This window comes from Anser anser, assembly GCF_964211835.1.
Source record: "Anser anser genome assembly, chromosome: 3".
Taxonomy (NCBI): Eukaryota; Metazoa; Chordata; class Aves; order Anseriformes; family Anatidae; genus Anser; species Anser anser.
Genome location: NC_139722.1, coordinates 66,136,570 through 66,156,057, shown reverse-complemented (window position 1 = coordinate 66,156,057; position 19,488 = coordinate 66,136,570). Strand labels below are relative to the sequence as shown.

Sequence of the window (19,488 nt, the reverse complement as noted above, 5' to 3'; positions counted from 1 at the left end):
TGGAAATATTATTTTTGTAACAGATCTCAAGAAATATATCTTCCTTCATATAAGGGTGAATTCCAGAAATATTCTATTCTCTTAAAATTTTATTTTTAGATTCCAAACAATTATGTATCTTACCTTGATATTCACTTGGATTTAGAGAAGATGTTCGTATATATACATGGGACTTAAGTTTTTCTTGATGTATAGCTTGAGTATCGATTTGGAGTAATTTCTTTAAGGACAGAACTTCATATGTAATGAATACAAAACCTCTTTAAATAAAAGAGAACTGTACATGAATATTATTTACAAAATAAAAACCACGGCAAAAATGTTAACAATCATTTTAGTATAAATCATTCTTTGTGAACACCAGATTTTACCAAATACACGAGTCTACAAATTACTTCAACTCAGAACAGTATAGAAAAATAAATAAATAAATAAATAAAATAATTACCGGAGAATATGCTTCAAAACTATATTCTATCATGCCTAGAGGTCCCATAATAGTCACATTTTTGAAAGTAACATGCATTAAAATTTTAACTGTATACATAAGTTACATATAAACTTGTTAGTTACAACTTACCCTAGTACAAGTGATCCAGTTACCTTTGCAACTTTTCCTTGAAAAATGGAAAAAAAAAAAATCACATCAAAGTCATGTGCATCATCTCAATAAAAACTTGGTATTTGATTACTAAACAGTAAGAATTTCAGCAATTAAGAGTAAGCTTTTTAATGTTTTTCTATTTCTCCATGGCTTTCAGGAAATCCCTATATAAATTTACAAATAATGAAAACATTATTCAGTTAGAATTTCTTGCTCTCCTAAACCAGGCAATAAAACGTGTCTCATCAGTGCTATTTACTTTGATAATTGATTTTGATTCATTGCCTAGCTGCTGGAATTAACAGTAACAATTCTATCTATATCACTAGCATTCACTTGAGACTCCATGTTATTTTAAGTTCACTTTTCCTTACATTACTTGGGTGTTTCTTCACTGTATGTGAAAAGTCCTGCAGAATCACCCTAAGAAAATACATATTTCAAATAATTCCATTGAAACTAATTTATAAAGGAAAAAGTTGAATGAACACATGCCCCTTGCAGCAGTTTCCCTTTTAAATCCCAAGATTCCTGTCAGATTTGAAGTATTTGTCCTGGACAGAGTTCAGCTGATTATCTGGATGTAAGGATCTCAATCCAAAACAACTCTATTAATAACAGTAGCCGCAAACCCAATGGAACATGTCTCACCTATCATGAAAAATTGATTTTCTTCAGCAAGAACTGGGAGGTTTGCCCCATACCCACTGTCACCAGGTTCTGCCTTTGCAAGGCTTTAAGAACCTTGCCATGCAGACAAGAGGCAGATACACGCTGAAGAAATAACTGGCGGAGAAGGTTGAAGAGAGAGAAAATAAATAAATGCAATGCTTCCTGTCAAGCAGAAGTGGAAATATCCTATCTTTCAGTGCTGGAAAATAAACTTTAGAATTGTAAGAATTCTCATCCTCTACAGAAGGTACCAAAGAAAGCAGGAACTTAGCAGGGAAGATTGCAGAACTAAAATCAGTAAATATGGAGAAAGAAACAAAAGAAATTTAAATGTTTATTCAAGTGTTGCCCCGTGACTAACAGTTTATAGATACAATAGTTTCATTGCACGATAGATATAAAAAAATGAAAAAAGAAAAAAAAAGGATGAAAAATTGAGTTTAAAATAATTTAATGAGACTGTATTTTGGGGAAACTCTCATCATCCAGGTAACCTACTGGTATCATTACTGCTATGCAAAGCCAGGTCAGAAGCAGACATTCAGCTCAGGCAAATAAAAGCTTCTGATCATAAATTATGCAGAGATTTAGATCTTTTTGTAGCATTTAATTATGCATAGCGTTATACCAATTCAGATTTCTTCCCTTTTTATTAGCACCTCTGAAAGATACTTACAAAACTGTACTTACTTATATCATTCCACGGTAAGGTTTTTTGGGTGGGTGGACCAGAGGTTCTTATCTGCCTACAGCAAAATATACAGTAAGCAGCCACTGACATTCTATTAAAAAAATAATAAAAAAAGTAATTATTGATTTGAGAATTACAACAGGAAACCCATAGTAGTTCACCCCCTCAACTTTTTACAGCAAAGGTCACAATAATAAAGGTCTTAATAAAAAGCAAAGGTCATAAACCATATTTATGTCATTTTGCTCCACATAAAACGCTCTAATTAAACTAGTCTATAAACTCCTGAATTTAATAGGCTGCACTTCAATTACAGAAGTCTACAGCAGTGTTTCATACAATTATGTGTTACTGTTGATATTAGTAAGCATGCTTCCCCAATTAAGTTCTCTTTTCCTACTTCTTAGTAACTCTCCCTTAAATACCAGATGTGGTCACATCTCCATGAAGACAGTACTCAGTATGACACACATTTTAATACAGCTCAGTAACCAAGTGGTTTTAAAGGCCTTATTTAATTGATTCTGTCTTATCACATCTATTATTTTGACTTACTAGGCCCCAAGAACATCATTTTGTCATCAGAAACATCAAGAAACAAGGCAATTTAGGCCTTTACATTTTATCTATAGAAGAAAAACTTACCTAAAGTTACGAAAATATACAAATTTGCTTTGGCTACCAACAACAATAATCAAATTCTGTATGTTACTTCTGCTGAAGACTTCATCTAAATTCTTAACAGATTGAATATATTTTCAGCGCAAGAATTACGCTGAAATCCACTAAGAATATTACACATTTATAATAACCTCAAAATTCACAAAAATCTGTTGCTGTATGTGCTGCAGAAGAAACACGAAATTAAATTTTATGATAGGTGAAATTTTACTGTTTGCATTGATACACTTATGCTGATTGAAATATTAAGTGAATCTGTTCGAGCAGGTTTAAATCACACCATTATCAATATTTAACATATTTAGCAAGTGATTATGTTGAAAATATAGATGTCCTTATATCAAATACAGCCTGTATTGCCACAATGACAATTAACTGAAAATGACAAAGTATCACGTGTGTAAATATTGATCAGTAAGTCTGATCTCGGAACACGGGAGCCCCTGATGCTTTCATTGAATTTAAGGTAGTCTCTAGAAGAGGAATAAAACTAACTTATGATTGCTTTTAAGGACAGCGCCCAATTCCTCAAAACAGGGGGACTTCTTTGTTTCCTTCTATTAATACCTCGAGTCGTTAAGGTTGGAAGAGACCGCCAAGATCACCTGCTCCAACCATCCCCCTACCACCAATGTCACCCACTAAACCATGTCCCTGAGCACCACGTCCAGCCTTTCCTTAAACACCCCCAGGGACGGTGACGCCACCACCTCCCTGGGCAACCCGTCCCAACGCCTGACCGCTCTGTCTGACAAGAAATGTCTCCTCATTGCCAACCTGAACCTCCCCTGAGGCGACCTGAAGCCATTCTCCACACGCCCCCCTCACAACCCCGCGCCCCCTCCCCCCCCCCCCCCGCTACCTTCCGCCTCCTCCCGCCGCCGGCCCCGCCGCTCCCCTCGCGCCCCGCCGTGACGCCAGCGCGCCGCGGGCCGCCCGCCCACTGAGGGCCCGAGAAGGGCGGAGGAGGGCGGGGCGCGGCCTGGCGCCTGCGCTGTGCGCGCGCGGCCGGAGCGGCGGGGACGTGCGTGCGGGTGCGTGCGGCGCGGGGGCGCGCGCGGCGGGAGCGAGCGGGGGCCTGGGATCGCGCCCCCCCCCCCCCCCCCCCCCCCCTCACGTCAGGCGGGGCGGGCTCCGAGCCCCCGGGCCCCGGCGGTGCCGGGTGCGGCCGCGGCTCCGTTCTCCTTCCTTCTTCCTTCTCCCTGCAGGCCTCCCCTGCCTGCGTGTGTCCAGCCCGTGCCTCCCGGGAGCCGTGCGAGAGCCGCGAGGATGGTGAACGTGCTGAAGGGCGTGCTCATCGAGTGGTGAGTGGCGCCCTGCCCCCGCTGCGGGCACTCCGGGATTTTCTTTCCAGGGTCTTGTTATTTTCCACTTAGCCACTTATTTTCCACTGCTGTTTTTCCACCGTCACATGTTCCTCTTGTTCCTTGCAAGTAGTGTTCTTTGGTTTGGTTCCTGGGCCACGTGTCCCTTCAGTGATTCCAGAGGGAAAATAGGTCATTTTCCATGCTTTCTTTTCATGAATTCCAGCCCAAATTCCGTGCAGGGCTGATGTGTGGCTCTGTAGATCATGCTCTAAAAGGAGTACACTTGTAACTTGTACAAATAAGTTATTGATAAACACACAACACATCTATTTACATGCAGGCTAGACTGAGGATCTGATAATTGCTTACCTCCACATTAAAGGAACCATCAGTCAAGGTTTGTGGAGGCATTGCAAATCATTACATGACATAATATATCTGCTGTACACTTAAATTGTAAACACGTTTACAGGCTGTAACTGCGAAAGGGCAGAAGCAACTGTGTGCTTGCTGTCTTAACTTCCAGGCTGACCAGACGTGGGCCAGCTCACATCTGGATATCTAATGGCTGTGTGTGAGCAGCTCAGGGCCTGAATTCTGCCATAATAAAGAGCTTATCTGCTCAAATTTGTCCCCACTGTAGTACGTTGACAAACCTGAACACAAGAAAGCGTCTATGTGGCTATGTAGGTGCTTCGGTGACTATGTAAAGGTGCCCAAAGCAGAACTGTTGACTGACAAAGCAAGAAGTTCTGATATCTCAGGCAATTAGCACAACGCTGTGTTTTGCACCTTATTTGTTTTTCACATACTGAAAGATCTGTGTTCTTGTACAGCCTTGTGGCCACTTTCCTGTTAGTGTTAGAATGGAACTTAATCATCCTCCCTGGAAGGGAAAGGAATCTTCTATGTGATAACAAATTTACGCTGTTTGTTATGCCATCAGACAGTTTCGACAGCCCCTTGGGAAACTAATCTTTGTGTTGGATATTTCTTGTTTTCTCCCTGCCATTGCATAAGGGTAGCCAATGACTGGGCACAAAATTCCATCCTAGAAGAAAATGCAAGATTCTTGCAAAACTGTCCCCTTGTTTACACTTCAAATACAAATTTTTTACAACCCAAATTTTTGAGGATGTTCAAGAAAACAAGCAGGCAGAGAGTGGGGGAAAAAAATTGCTTCTGACTGTTTTAAGTCACACAAACAAAACAGTGAAATGCTGATCCCGTGCAGGTCTTTTTTTTATATTATTCCAGTATATAGCTAAGCTGTTCTTGGGATAAAATATCAAGGGTTATAACCTTCAAATACTGAACAAGATCAGCGTTTCTGCTGTAGCATAGATCTGCTAGCACTGATTACAGCTTTGTATGTTGATTCTGTGAGAATTAGTCTGTGCATATTGCCTAACATCATCAGGCTGGTCATACCAACTAGGACAAGTGCCGTCTAGTACTAGTGGCATGTTGGTAAGATACAGCTGAATGAAACAAGCAAAAAGAAACCTTCATGCACCCATAAAAAGGGTGTGTGGAAGAAGGCTGGGAACCACATACTTCTATTATCTGATTTGTCTTAAATCTTTTGCGTAATCTTTTACTTCTCTTCTCACATGCCAGGACACATAAGGAATAACTTTGCTAAAGAAGATAGAGATTACAGACTTTCCCATTCTCCTTGCCTCAAAATTATTTTGTACTCTACACTCATCTTGTTCTAATCATACTTGTACAAGTTTGAGGCTAATACTAAAGATTGTTTTTTCGACTTGCTGGTGGATGAGCATGGTGAGGGGTTTGGTTTCATAGTGTAAGCTGTTGTTGTCATAGATACCTTTTAGGTAAAGGAGTGTTGGTCCTTACACTGCATTTAAAAGAGACAATTGACCAAGGAATTCTTTTGAGATGGTGTTGCCAATTACTACTTTGTCAAAACAACCATATTTGTATTTTTAAAGTGTTCTGAGCTATCCAAGTGCAATTTTCTGTATTTTCTGCACGTATTCATGCACCAGTTATTGCAATCTAATACTAAATGTTACCAAAACCCATGCTTTTCCTGTTTTGTTAAAAAAAATAAAAAATAAAAAAAAATCAGTAGATCAAAGCTTATGTTTTGAAGCTACTTTTTCTCTGTCTAGCTGCTCAGTATAATGCAACCATCTCAGTTATGTAATTTGCATAATTCTGAAATGTTCTCTTCTATACATTTAAATTTAACTTCCAAGGTGATATCATGACAAAGAAGGGACTGTTCAGTTGGTGTGGTAAATGTACAGTTCATATATGACCACTTGCCTTCTGTACTATTCTACTTCAAGGTGTTTGCTCTACTGGATTTTGGTTACACTTAAAGAAAAATATGGTTCAAAGTGCTATTTCTGAAAACAGAAATGTAAGTTTAAACTCACCTTGTTAAGGTGAGGCTTTTTTTTTAAGCTACTTTTGTAATAGCAGTGTGGTGGCACTTCTCTTTCAATCAAGCAGCCTATTCTTTTTAGACACGGTTATAAATTATGTTTTTATCTCTACAGTAACCAGAACAATTTTTTATTTCCAGAGTAAAAAACTTTTTCAAAAGCTTCATAATCTTTCTTAAGACTGTAAGCAGCTCTCGACATTAGTATTATTTCCCAAACAACTTTGGGAATGTCTTAAAAGGGTGTGGGTTTTGGTTTGGTTTTAGCTGTATCTTATTACAATGAGGCGCAATCTGATGTGTGTTTGTCTCTACAGCGACCCAGCAATGAAGCAGTTTCTGCTCTACTTGGATGAGTCAAATGCGCTGGGAAAGAAGTTCATCATACAAGACCTGGATGAAACTCATGTCTTTGTTTTAGCCGAGTTGGTTAACTTCCTCCAGGAGAGAGTGGGCGAGCTAATGGACCAGAACTCTTTTCCTATTACTCAGAAGTAAAAAGTCTAGAGAAATGACATTACTGCCAGTTTGGGAATAGTGAATTTCAATAACTTGGGTTGTTACTGTTTTAACAGATAAATCGTGGTTAGTAAATTCTACGTGAAAGTGGCTATTCTAGAAAATTGATAATTTTCAAAATATTCTTGAATTTTGTTTCTCACTTTGAAAGATTATGGTATCATTATTAAAATCCATAAAATGATATACTTGAGGTCTTGCATGGAGTGTTTTTTTGATGCATGCTTTCTGTTTTTCCTTTAGGATTATCTTGTTAAATGGTATGACCCAAAAACTAGAGTGGTGTTTCAGTTTTGGAATGCTGTATGAACTTTCCTGACATGTTATATTCCTGTGGAATTGATTAAATCTGGTTATAGTGTGACTGATAGAATGTAAAGGATGTCTGTTAAAGTATCTGTGCTTGATGGAACATCCCTGTAAGTTGAAGGTATGGTCAGAAGAAATCGGATATTGTTTTAACTTCATGAGTTTTATACATCAAAATTTTTTGTCAAACATTTTACAGATACCCCATAATAATTGTCTAGTTTTACTAAGGCTATGGTTTCTGTGTTCTGGGTTTGGGGAGTGTGGTGGGAGTTTGGTGGGAATTTAGGGTTTTGTCAGGTAGAGGCAAAATCTGTTACCCTGCATCATAACATATGAGTTGTAAACTGATCAGTTCCATCAACAATAGCAAGTTAAAAGGGGAACATAAATTGGAGACCAATCCTTTAGATGTCACTGCTTGTATTTTTTTTACTGAAGCTACTACCTAATCACAAGAAGCTATGTGAACAGGAAGGGGAAAATAAAGAATTGGTTGCTCTATTTACAAAAAATCTGATTTTGGTTTTTTCTTTTTTTTTTTTTTTGGTTCAGTTTATCTGTTTCTCCTCTGTTGCTCGTTTGATAAAACCTGCAAAGAAAAGGCCTCATTTTTTTTATGCTGAAGGTTTGCATCTGTAACTTGCTAATTTAAACACTGGCTTATTCAGTAAGTCAGCTAGTGCATGATGATAAAACCTGCAAAGGTTTCTGTCTACAAATATGACAGATACAGGTTACAGAAACGAGAATAATGCATTACATTTTTTCTTTCTTACCCTGCTTCCTATCCAGAATATCCAAATGTATTGGATTTATGAATGATCATTTATAATTGAAAGACTTCTAGGACATTGCTTCAAAAGAAAGCTTGGTTTTCAGAGCTGCTCATCGATGTTGGAGAGATGCCATCTTCCCTTTCGGGGAAAAAACAATTGTAAATAGAATGGCTTTTTTAAGTAATATATCTGACTCTCACACCATTGCATTTTTGGTTATCCAGTAGATAGCAGGGTGTTTTTCTTCTTTCATTTGAGAATTTTGAAGCTTCAGGAGAAAATCTTATTAGATGTTTTTGATCAAAATCTTTCTAAAGAAGGTTCTGCAAAATTGTATATATTCAGGCTTCCGTGGAAGAATGAATAATCCTGTAGAATCGAGCTTCCTGTAAATTCTGGAGTTGTCACTCCTGCCCCTTCTTTCCCCCGCCTCTCTGTATAGAACAATGGATTTGGGTCCAGATTGTTTCATCTTTTACAAGTGAATGCTTCCCCGCTCATGTTGATCAAGAACCAGTTACGTGTTTTTATTGAAATAAAAAGTAGAAAATTGTTATCTATGCCAATGAGGAAGTGGTCTTGAAGAGAGAGTAATGGTTTATGGTTCCTAAACTCTTTCTTGAAATTGCTCAGATACTGACCCCATAACTAATTTTGTTGAATGTTCTTTAGGTGCTTATCAATAGTGTGTCTTAACATTTTATGATAATTTAATACGGTTTATTTAAGTGTCTTATCCTTTCTTTGAAACCCTACTTTATTTTCTATCCAGATTTCAATGAAAGGTAAATGATCCTTCTCATCAAATGACAGTATTTGAAAAATCATGTTAGAATTACACCTGTTAAACTTCTGTCTATTTAGCATGTCTAGTGCTACAGTTGTATTGTGATTTTTCATTTTGAGTCTGGTAAAGTTGTTGCAGTTCTTGTCTTTTCTCATGGTTAACTGTACGACATTATTATTGCATATATTTTGGGTTACGCTTCTGGCAATAATTGGCCTGTGTAATACAGAGGGGTAGAAGTTCTACCCTGTATAAATATTTATACATGCATTCTTATACCATTTTTTTTTCCTGAGTAAACAGGTTTATGGTTTTCAACTTCTAAACCTGTAGAGCCTTAGATCTTTCCTACAATCAAACTGGACTTAACTGATCTTACAATGGAAGAATAAACAAGTTAAAAGATATAAATAAGCAAATTGTTATCTTATGGGGTCTAAAGAACTAGGGGGAAAAAGTCTTTAATCTTGTTAGCATGATGATGGAAATCCCATGAGGAAAAACAAAACAAAAACACAAAATACGGTTAGGGTTTTGAGGTTGGGTAAGTTTGGACCCCGGAAAGCCCTTTTTTAATGCATATAATCACAGAAGTTTTGTGCTTTAAAAAATATGTAACTGTTGTCCAGATGAGAGGAAAGTAAATGCTAGCTTTAAGAATGTGTTGTCAAGACCTTTTGAGATGGTGATTATTTACACTTACAAATTTTTAATATTTTTGATAGCTTTCTTTTAGGTAAAAGCTTTTTTTTGATAGCTTTCTTTTCTTTGCAGCTAAGCTGTCAGTGTTTTTTCATAAAGAGGTAAGCATCTGAATCCATGTGTAATGGAGAATGATGAGGCTTTTATTTGATTTAATGTGCTTCCGTGTATAATGATAGTTTGTTTTTTGTTCCATGTAGCACACTGCTAAAAGCCAGATGGCTACAATGTGATGTGCCGTACAAAAATTTCTCCAAGCTCTGTACATTAAGAAACAATTTTACAATTTTTGCAGAATTGCAGGGTATATTCTAAGGCATATCTTCTGATTCTTTTTTTTTTTTTTTTTAATGCAGCATAACAACAGATTTTACTGTTTTTTCTCATTCATGTTAACTCTGTGGGGCCACCTCAAGTACGCGAGAACAAACTAGAGAACGTGTTTTATGCATTAACAAGATTGTTTACTGTGACTTGTAGATAATGGGATTTCATGGCATCATTAAAAATGGCTTATTTTAACTTTTCTTAGTTGTCACCATCACCATAAGTGTCCAATTTCAGTCAGCCTCGAGGCTGAGCCTGCAGAAGTAAATCTTTAAAAACCTAATCTAAAAATATATTGATATAATCTGTCCACGTAAAAATACATATACAAACAGAGACTGAGAGGTAAATTTTCCTCTTCCAAACAGACAATAGGCCATTGAAGAAAAACAGTAAACTTCTTGTAATAAATCTTTTTGCATTTTCCAATTCCACAGCAGGTTCTGATCTTTTCTCCCCAATGTCTAGTTCGTTATCCCACAAATGATCCCATTAAAGCTGGTGGAGTTTACTGTGAAATGAGGCATTATTGAGTGTGTCAGAATTGGGTCTCCCTGTCTGTTCTGTAGTTCAGACTTTGGCAAAGCTTACACGCTTAGGATTCAATAAATTGGAGAATTTGTCCCAAATTAAGTCATCTTAAAGACACTATCTTTGGTCTTATGACTTAGAACTGATGAGAAAAGTAAAAGGAATAGGCGCTCTGAGCTCTTTTTTTCATGTGGAATAGAATTAATATTCTACCCATCTTTGTCTCACATCAGAAGAGGTTCAGGATTGAAGGCTTAACAATTCAAAGGCAGACCAGTAAGGGGAGCTCTTACCAATATTTTAAACTTTTTTATAAAATTGCTGCAGCCTAGGTAATGGTAGGTCACAGATTTATTGTGCTTTGAAACATTAATATCTTTCACTCTGCATATGCTTTAAGCTAGAGATGGACAATTTTAACTACAAAGGATCCCACTAGAAAGATATTTATAGACAGGGAGTTTGGAATGCAGTCTCTTTACCTCTGAAATTTCTTTGATGGTTAGTTATCTAATGTTTTCTTTCTATGCTTAGGTGCAGAATTCTGCCACATTATAATGATGTCTGAAACTTGGTCTTCATTTCAGATGTTACTACCGGTCTGAGTGTCTCCACACCACTAGCCTGCCTTTGGAGTTGCTCTGCATTAAGTTACATCGTTTTTAGCGAGTGTAAATCAGAGGAAGACATTGCTGATCCAGTCAGATGTACCTTCTGTGAAGTTTTTTTTATTTCCTCATCATACAAAATGCATGTGATTTTAGGGTAGCTGGATTTTTTTGGTGCACGTACTTACATAAGCTATTCAGCCATACTGTATTGCAGTCTGCACTGAGGTTTTCTGTATCCCCAGGGTGTTGCTACTAGTACATGAAAATGAGGCATGGAACATTTTCCCTGATTTCCCCCCAGAGTAAACAGCTTTATTGAGTTTGGTTTACCTTTATATACAAGTGGGGAAAAAAAAAATAATCAATTATGTTTCCTAAAAACCAACAGCAACTACAACAACAAAAAGTTTGAAAAACATCTACTAATTAAGTTTTAATATGAGGAGGAAAAAAAACAAAAAACACACAAACTAATATCTTGGACACTAGGGGTTGTATTTTTCATGTAGGAAAAAAATGTGATAATTTTCTCTGCCCTGCTTGTGTAGCAGTAATAAGCAGATTAATTGCAGAATAGAAACTGACTCTAAAATTGCTATTCGATAAACATTTTTTTTAAGTGAAAATTTTAGAGTGTTGCTAGCTCTTAGCTTTTTGTGCTTGAGCAATCTAGGCGTTAGTGACAACAGCAAGTATAAAGTTCCAGGAAGAAATGTCATTTTCAAATTAATAGCTTTATTTTACTAAAAGAAAGGCTAATAATACATATGTAGGAATGAGTTCGAACACACGGAAGAAAATCCACCCAAAACTGAAACACTGACAGGTAATTGGTTTACTGTTTAACTAGTCTCCTGGGAAGGAAACGGCAAGCAAAATTTCTGGATGACTATAGGTTGAAGGAGCTGACAGCTAGACCTACAGTTGTTCATTTTTCTGTTACAGCAAAGATGGACCCAGTTGTAAATTACAGGAAATTGGGAATGATGTCTACCTTTGTAGCAGTGAAGAGATGACTTGCAGACAAGAAAAGTGTTGCAAATTTGTGCAATGTTGGCATAGCTCATATCCTGTCGGTAGTGACAGGTAAACTTACTAAGCAAACCACTGTTATCTGTCAGCAGTGTTGGTTGTATTCTTGCTGTTTTGAAGGCAGAGGGTGTGAGAGCAGGATGAAAGAGAAAAGAGGAAGAAAAGAGGCTTGCAACTGGCATTTCCTGTTAATTCTGAAATTGAACAAGATCAGAAGGAGCATAAGAAAAAAAATAGATGGAGATTACACTCAAAAAATAATTTTGTATCCAAAAAAAACCCAACTTGCAATTAACTAGAATTTAATTGGCTTACAGAAGGTCCCGTATTTATCATCAGAGTCAACACATCATGATGACTGTGAGAGCAAGTTTTCTTCATGCCAGGACTATTATTCTATTCTGATTCTGGCCTAGATGGGACTGCCTTTCTAAGTGGAATGATAATGTAGTTTGGCTCCATATTAATCTCTGGTTTCTCCTACATTGGCAACTTTATTGGGTGTTAAATATGTTTTGCCTGCATGTGGTGTGAGTGAATGACTAGGTATATAGGTATCCTAGAACTTAGGGATTCAGCAGCGATGAGTAACACTACAATAATGACAGCCTTCTCTCAGTATCGTCAACCAGTTTGAAATTAAGATATGAAAGAAAAATCATCTCTCTTTAGCTGTATTGTGAAGCATGCTCCCTGCATTTGATTTTGCTTACTGGTTGGTCTGAACTGAGACTAATTATATCATTTGATTTTGGGAAAGTTTTAAAGTCTGTATAAAATTAAGAAAAGAGAGGCCTGGTTCCTCAGTATTCAAGGGATACTTGAAATGGACGTTGTCAAACACAGCCAGTGTGACAGAGGATTCTGACATCTTTCTAATGATGACTAGGTTGCCATTTGGAAAAAGGCAGTTGCAAACAACATTTGAGAAGACCAGCAGAGTAGGGATGAAGTGCAAGCAAAGCTCAACATGTGAACGAATCTGTGCGGAGGATCAGGGAATGTGAAGATTTGCAATCTTGTAAATGTTTTGGCTTTGAATAGCTTTTATTTTTATTTTTTTAATGTCATAGAATCATAGAAAAATTAAGGTTGGAAAAGACCTTCAAGATTATCTGGTCCAACATCACCCTACTACCAATGTCACCTGCTAAACCATGTCCCTATGCACCAGGTTCAACCTTTCCTTGAACACCCCCAGGGATGGTGGTGACTTCACCACTTCCTTGGGCAACGTGTTCCAATGCCTGACTGCTCTTTCTGAGAATAAATGTCTCCTACTTGTTTTAATTGTTGAAGAGTAGTGCACTTTGTCCAATTCTTTGTTTTAATTGTTGAAGAGTAGGGGCATGACGTTTCCCTTTTTCCACTCACCAGGGACATCGCCCAACTGCCAGGACTTTTCAACTGTGATGGAGAGAGGCTTGGCAACTCCATCAGCCAGTTCCCTCAGGACCCTGGGATTCATGTCATCAGGTCCCATACACTTGCACCTTTTAGATTCACCAGGTGGTCTCGAACCTGCTCTTCCCTTACGGTGGGTGGGACTTTGATCCCCCCAGCCTCCATCTACGGGTTCAGGAAAATGAAAGACTTGGGAAGCCCGCCTACCAGTGCAGGTGGAGGCAAAGATGTTGCTGAGTACCTCAGCCTTCTCCACGTCTGTCGTTGCCAATTACTCAGATACAGAAACTCACTCCTAATATAAGAAATTAGCCACCCATAATCACTTACACACTCCTATTTTCACCCCTCACTTTATTTTCACAAATGTTAAAGGCGCATGGTGGCCCTCGGGGACTCCTCCTGCCCCCCCCGCGCAGCAGCCCGAAGGGAGCTGGGTCCTCTCTTGTGCTCTTCCTCGAGGCTCTGTGCACAAGGGATGCCACCTCTCGCACCACGGCTAGGGGTAGGGAAAGAAGCAGTCACGCAAGCCCTGAGAATCAGCAACAGAGTGGTTTATTGCCGGGATGTCTTGCAGGTAATCCTGCGGGATGTCCGTGGCATTCGGTGGCTCCAAGCTAGTGCTTGGGATGGAGCCTGCGTGACAACGAGTAGGGAGCTGGACGGGCACTCCTGCGATGCTGTTTGTGCGCTTGGAGAGCAGAGAGCAGAGACATGCTGCGGGAGTCCCAGGTCTGTTCTGGTGGAGGTGGATCCACTTCCATTGCTTCCTCCACGTCCTCTGGTGGATCCAGCTCCATGGGCTCCACGGTGTTGGGCAGAAGGATAAGCCAGTCCTTGCCCGGGACTGCCCAGACGGGATGCCTTCCATCTGGAATGTTTTCCGGCCAGGGTGCCGAACCAGGGGGTCGTCCGGTCCCACGCCTTGGTCCCACGCCACTGTCGGGTTGATTTTCATGCGTGGGTCTGACACTGCCGTCTGTTTTACGGCCCTGGCTGGGTCCCGCACTGTGTTCCCTGTGATAGGCACGCCTGTGCTCCCTGCGGCTCTCTGGCTGGTGTTCCTCCCTTTGCCTCACACCACTGTTGCAACTATGGGAAGGCCCAGGCCCCCTGTCACTGCGTGTTTGAGGGGATGGCCTGTTCCCCGCATCGTTGCGGTGCCAATGGTACCGCTTATAGGTGTCCGGGCTTGTTTGATAGGCTCGCCTCTGCTCTGTGCGGCTGTCTGGCCGACGTTCCTGCCTTTTCCCCATGCCGTCATTGCGACAGTTGGAAGGTCCATGCCCCGAGTCGCTGTCTGCTTTGGGGGAAGGACGGCGCACGGCTTGGAGTTGCCGATGTTTGAGCCCGTCCTTGCTGGGGACTGGCCGCACGCGATGCCTTCGATCAGGAGATCTTTCCGGCCGGGGTGCCGAACCACGGGGTCGTTCACTCCCACGCGTAGGTCCCGTGCCACTCTGCGGTGGATTTCCGTTCGTGGGTCCGACGCTGTCATCTTGTTTCTGGCCGTGTCTGCGTCCCACGCTGTGTTGTGGACTACGGGCACGCCTCTGCTCCATGCGGCTGTCTGGCCGATGTTCCTGCCTTCGCCCCACGCGACCGTTGCGTGAATTGTAAGGCCCATGGCCCGAGTCGCTGTCTGCTTTGGGGGAAGGATGGCGCTCGGCTTGGAGTTGCTGAGGTTTGAGCCCGTCCTTGCTGGGGCCTGGCCGCACGCGATGCCTTTGTTCAGGAGACTTTTCAGGCCGGGGTGCCGAACCACGGGCTCGTTCTCTTCCACGACGAGGTCCCGTGCCACTCTGCGCTTCGTTTCCATTTGTGGGTCTGTCGCTGCCATCTGGTGTATGGCCATGCTTGGGTCCCACACTGTGTCGCGCGCTATGATCACGCCTATGCTCCTTGCGGCTCTCTGGCTGATGTTCTTGCCTTTGCCTCACGCCGCCGTTTCGACTAGGAGAAGGCCCAGGCCCCCTGTCGCTGTGCGCTTGAGGGGCCTGCCTGTTCCCCGCGTCGTTGCGGTGCCGATGGTACCGCCTGTAAGCGTCTGGGGGCTGCGCGCCAGAGCTCCCTTGGGCACTGGTGTCTTTTGTGCCGCCGGCGCTCTGCCTTCGCCCATGACGCTTCTTCTTCTCGTCATCTGCCGTCCTTGTTGGTGCTTGCTGGGACTGCATCGCTGTCCTCTCACACCAACGAGGGCTGCCTCTCGCCTTGCTGCTTCTGGTCTTCCTCCTGCCGCGGATGCTGGCCGTCAGAGGACCTAGTCGCTGAGCGAGTGGGGGGCCAGCGGCAGGGGGGCCCCTTTTATAGGGCCCGCGGCAAAGGCGGGGCAGTGGTGGCCATTGTGACCTCAGCAAGCCTCTGTGATGGAGCGGCCCCTGATTGGCCAGATTTGGGCGGCTGTGTTGGGGGCAGCCTGGGCGACGCCCTCACGTGGAAGAGGGAGGAGGGTTGGGGGGGGTGAGGGCCCCTTTTCTGGGGCTGGCTCCCCCGGGCCATTTGGCTTGCCAGAGAGAAAGGCTGCCCCTCGGCCACAGGGACTGCCCTGCACCTCCCATCCTGTGCCCTGGGTTTATTTTTAACACTGGGTTTTAGGTAATTTCATGCTACTCTTCACAGAAAAGAACAGAAGCAAGGTGCATCTTCAGCCCTAATTCCCAGGTGCGCTTTGCGCTCTGAGTGAAGAATTTCTTCCCCACGTCACATCTAATCGAAATCTCCCCTCCATTTGTTCAAAGCCATGATTCCTGGTTCCATGGCTACACTCCCTGATGGAGTCCCTCTCCATTTTTGTTTTTTTTTTTTTAGGCCACTTTTACGGGTAAGGTTAGGTGGCAAAAACGCAGGACCTTGCAAATTGCAGCCCTACCTACCTTGTTCCCCGTGTTCCACATGATCTTTTCCAGCTCAGGCTCTAGCCTCTCATCAGTGTAACATAGAATCATAGAAACATTCAGGTTGGAAAAGACCTCCAAGATCATCTGGTCCAACCATCACCCTGCTACCAATGTCACCCACTAAACCATGTTCCTACGCACCAGGTCCAACCTTTCCTTGAACACAGAATCACACAGAATGACAGAATCATTGAGGTTGGAAGAGACCTCCAAGATCACCTAGTCCAACCTCTGACCTAACACTAACAAGTCCTCCACTAAACCGTATCACTAAGCTCTACATCTAAACGTCTTTGAAAGGCCTCCAGGGGTGGTGACTCAACCACTTCCCTGGGCAGCCCATTCCAATGCCTAACAACCCTTTTGGTAAACAAGACAGCAGTTTTACTGGTCCCCCTCCTGACTTTGCCAAGAATAGAGAACTCTACCATTTCGTGGTCACTCTGCCCACGACAGCTCCCACCAGTCCTTCTCTGTTTGTGAACAGAAGGTCTAGCGGGGCACCTCCCCTAACAGGCTCACTAACCAGCTGTGTCAGGAAACTATTTTCCACGTTCTCCAGAAACTTCCTAGACTGCTTCCTCTGAGCTGTATTGTATTTCCAGGATATGTCTGGGAAGTTGAAGTCCCCCATGAGAACAAGTGCTGGCGATTTCGCAGCTGCTGCCAGCTGCCTGTAGAACTCCTCATCCGTCTCCTCATCCTGGTCTGGCGGACTATAACAGGCCCCGACCAGGATGCCTGCCTTGTTGGCCTTCCCGCTGATCCTAACCCATAGGGACTCAACCTTGCCATTCCCAGTCTCGAGTTCCACAACATCAAAACACTCTCTAATATAGAGAGCCACACCACCACCCGTTCTCTGCTGCCTGGCCCTTCTGAAGAGCATATAGCCAGTCACTGCAGCACTCCAGTCAGCACTCAACACCCCCAGGGACGGTGACACCACCACCTCCCTGGGCAACCCGTTCCAATGCCTGACCACTCTTTCTGAGAAGAAATGTCTTCTACTTGTTTGAATTGTTGAAGGGCAGTGCTTACACTGAGTCAAGGACGTTTCAGCTTCTCACGCTGCCCTGCCAGTGAGGAGGCTGGGTGTGCAGGAGGAGCTGGGAGGGGACAGAAGCAGGACAGCTGACCCCAACTGGCCAAAGGGGTATTCCGTACCGTATGGCGTCATGCTGGACAAGTACTGTGGGGTACCGGCTGCTTGGGGACAGGCTGGGCATCGGTCAGTGGGTGGTGAGCAACTGCATTGGGCCAAACCCCAGCACGTTGCAGTGATTTGTGTCTCTCTGGAATTGCTAGGGCGATGACACACCTTCTTCAAGCCTTTCATTCTTCCATTTTTTTAGGATTTTGCACCTGTTCAGGGGTGAATTTCCCAAGCACTGGAGATGTCCACTGCTCTAGATGCCTGCCCATATCCTCCAACACTGCCTGCCACTCATAACTCTTCTGCCTCAGAACAGATCTCTGGATGGCATTCCTAAGTAGTTGGTTAACCTTGGACAACACCTGAAGCGCACTCAGGAGATGTTACAATAAGAACATGCTGGTCTGAACATCCACAGGATATTGAAAGACCTGAAGAGCTATCGTAACTAGCCTGGAGGAGAATAGGCAGGTGAAGGAGAAAGGGAGAGTGAACAAGTGGGAAAAATCATCTCCAGCAGTCCCCTGCATATATTGGCTCCCTGAAGAAAAAAGGTCCTTGAAATATCCTCTCCTTAGGTAGCCTATGCCAAGGATGCACGGAGCATCCGGGCCAGTCACAATAGGGTGCTTTTGCCACTCATTCCCAGTTAGGCTCACGCTGGTATCGGCCTCGGGAAGTTCTTGATGCCCTTATGAGATCTTCTACTTTGTCTTCCTGTTCCTCTGATGGCCCAGCCACTTTGGAGTAGCCTATCTCGTCTTCTTCTCCCTCCCCAGTCTGAGTAGGAGTTCCTCTGCTTTATAAACAACCTGACTTTCTCATTCCTTTCTAAAAAGGGGTGTGATGTTTCCCCTTTTGCACTCACCAGGGACATCGCCTGACTGCCAGGACTTTTCAACTAGGATGGAGAGAGGCTTGGCAACTCCATCAGCCAGTTCCCTCAGGACCCTGGGATTCATGTCATCAGGTCCCATACACTTGCACCTTTTAGATTCACCAGGTGGTCTCGAACCTGCTCTTCCCTTACGGTGGGTGGGACTTTGATCCCCCCAGCCTCCATCTACGGGTTCAGGAAAATGAAAGACTTGGGAAGCCCGCCTACCAGTGCAGGTGGAGGCAAAGATGTTGCTGAGTACCTCAGCCTTCTCCACGTCTGTCGTTGCCAATTACTCAGATACAGAAACTCACTCCTAATATAAGAAATTAGCCACCCATAATCACTTACACACTCCTATTTTCACCCCTCACTTTATTTTCACAAATGTTAAAGGCACATGGTGGCCCTCGGGGACTCCTCCTGCCCCCCCCGCGCAGCAGCCCGAAGGGAGCTGGGTCCTCTCTTGTGCTCTTCCTCGAGGCTCTGTGCACAAGGGATGCCACCTCTCGCACCACGGCTAGGGGTAGGGAAAGAAGCAGTCACGCAAGCCCTGAGAATCAGCAACAGAGTGGTTTATTGCCGGGATGTCTTGCAGGTAATCCTGCGGGATGTCCGTGGCATTCGGTGGCTCCAAGCTAGTGCTTGGGATGGAGCCTGCGTGACAACGAGTAGGGAGCTGGACGGGCACTCCTGCGATGCTGTTTGTGCGCTTGGAGAGCAGAGAGCAGAGACATGCTGCGGGAGTCCCAGGTCTGTTCTGGTGGAGGTGGATCCACTTCCATTGCTTCCTCCACGTCCTCTGGTGGATCCAGCTCCATGGGCTCCACGGTGTTGGGCAGAAGGATAAGCCAGTCCTTGCCCGGGACTGCCCAGACGGGATGCCTTCCATCTGGAATGTTTTCCGGCCAGGGTGCCGAACCAGGGGGTCGTCCGGTCCCACGCCTTGGTCCCACGCCACTGTCGGGTTGATTTTCATGCGTGGGTCTGACACTGCCGTCTGTTTTACGGCCCTGGCTGGGTCCCGCACTGTGTTCCCTGTGATAGGCACGCCTGTGCTCCCTGCGGCTCTCTGGCTGGTGTTCCTCCCTTTGCCTCACACCACTGTTGCAACTATGGGAAGGCCCAGGCCCCCTGTCACTGCGTGTTTGAGGGGATGGCCTGTTCCCCGCATCGTTGCGGT

General features: G+C 43.3%; 2 protein-coding genes across 12 annotated transcripts in view; one reads left to right on the top strand and one right to left on the bottom strand.

Moving 5' to 3' along the window:
* The window catches only part of SERAC1 (serine active site containing 1), a 39,779-nt gene extending 36,143 nt beyond the window's left edge, over positions 1-3,636 (bottom strand). For 6 of the 10 annotated variants that reach the window (XR_014581096.1, XR_014581097.1, XR_014581098.1 and 3 more), the window contains exons 1-4: positions 3,511-3,636; positions 1,967-2,058; positions 581-617; positions 124-260 (exon numbers count right to left, since the gene is read on the bottom strand). Coding sequence is in view for 7 of the 10 variants with exons in the window: in XM_083827745.1 (XP_083683871.1) it covers positions 124-260; positions 581-617; positions 1,967-2,057 (265 nt within the window). In the remaining 3 variants the exon portion in view is untranslated. Of the gene's footprint in view, positions 1-123; positions 261-580; positions 618-1,255; positions 1,939-1,966; positions 2,059-2,612; positions 3,105-3,143; positions 3,164-3,425; positions 3,477-3,510 lie in introns of those variants that run through there. The other 4 variants (XM_083827742.1, XM_083827743.1, XM_083827744.1 and 1 more) reach the window with 4 other exon arrangements.
* GTF2H5 (general transcription factor IIH subunit 5) lies at positions 3,546-7,081 on the top strand. 2 transcript variants are annotated; one of them, XM_083827749.1, is made up of 3 exons: positions 3,546-3,682; positions 3,857-3,952; positions 6,692-7,081. In XM_083827749.1, exons 2-3 carry the CDS (start codon positions 3,918-3,920, stop codon positions 6,870-6,872), a joined length of 216 nt encoding a protein of 71 aa, XP_083683875.1. In that variant the 5' UTR covers positions 3,546-3,682; positions 3,857-3,917; the 3' UTR covers positions 6,873-7,081. The 2 variants fall into 2 exon arrangements, with proteins under 2 accessions (XP_083683875.1, XP_083683876.1); XM_083827750.1 differs by lacking the exon at positions 3,546-3,682 and adding an exon at positions 3,689-3,692.
* Positions 7,082-19,488: the final 12,407 nt, after the last annotated feature.

What these genes read in the sequence shown, in the direction of transcription:
- GTF2H5 (XM_083827749.1), top strand. Translation starts at nt 3,918, where the DNA reads ATGGTGAACGTGCTGAAGGGCGTGCTCATCGAGTG. An exon ending in AAGGGCGTGCTCATCGAGTG is followed by an intron (nt 3,953 to 6,691) that starts GTGAGTGGCGCC and finishes TTGTCTCTACAG; the next exon opens with CGACCCAGCAATGAAGCAGT.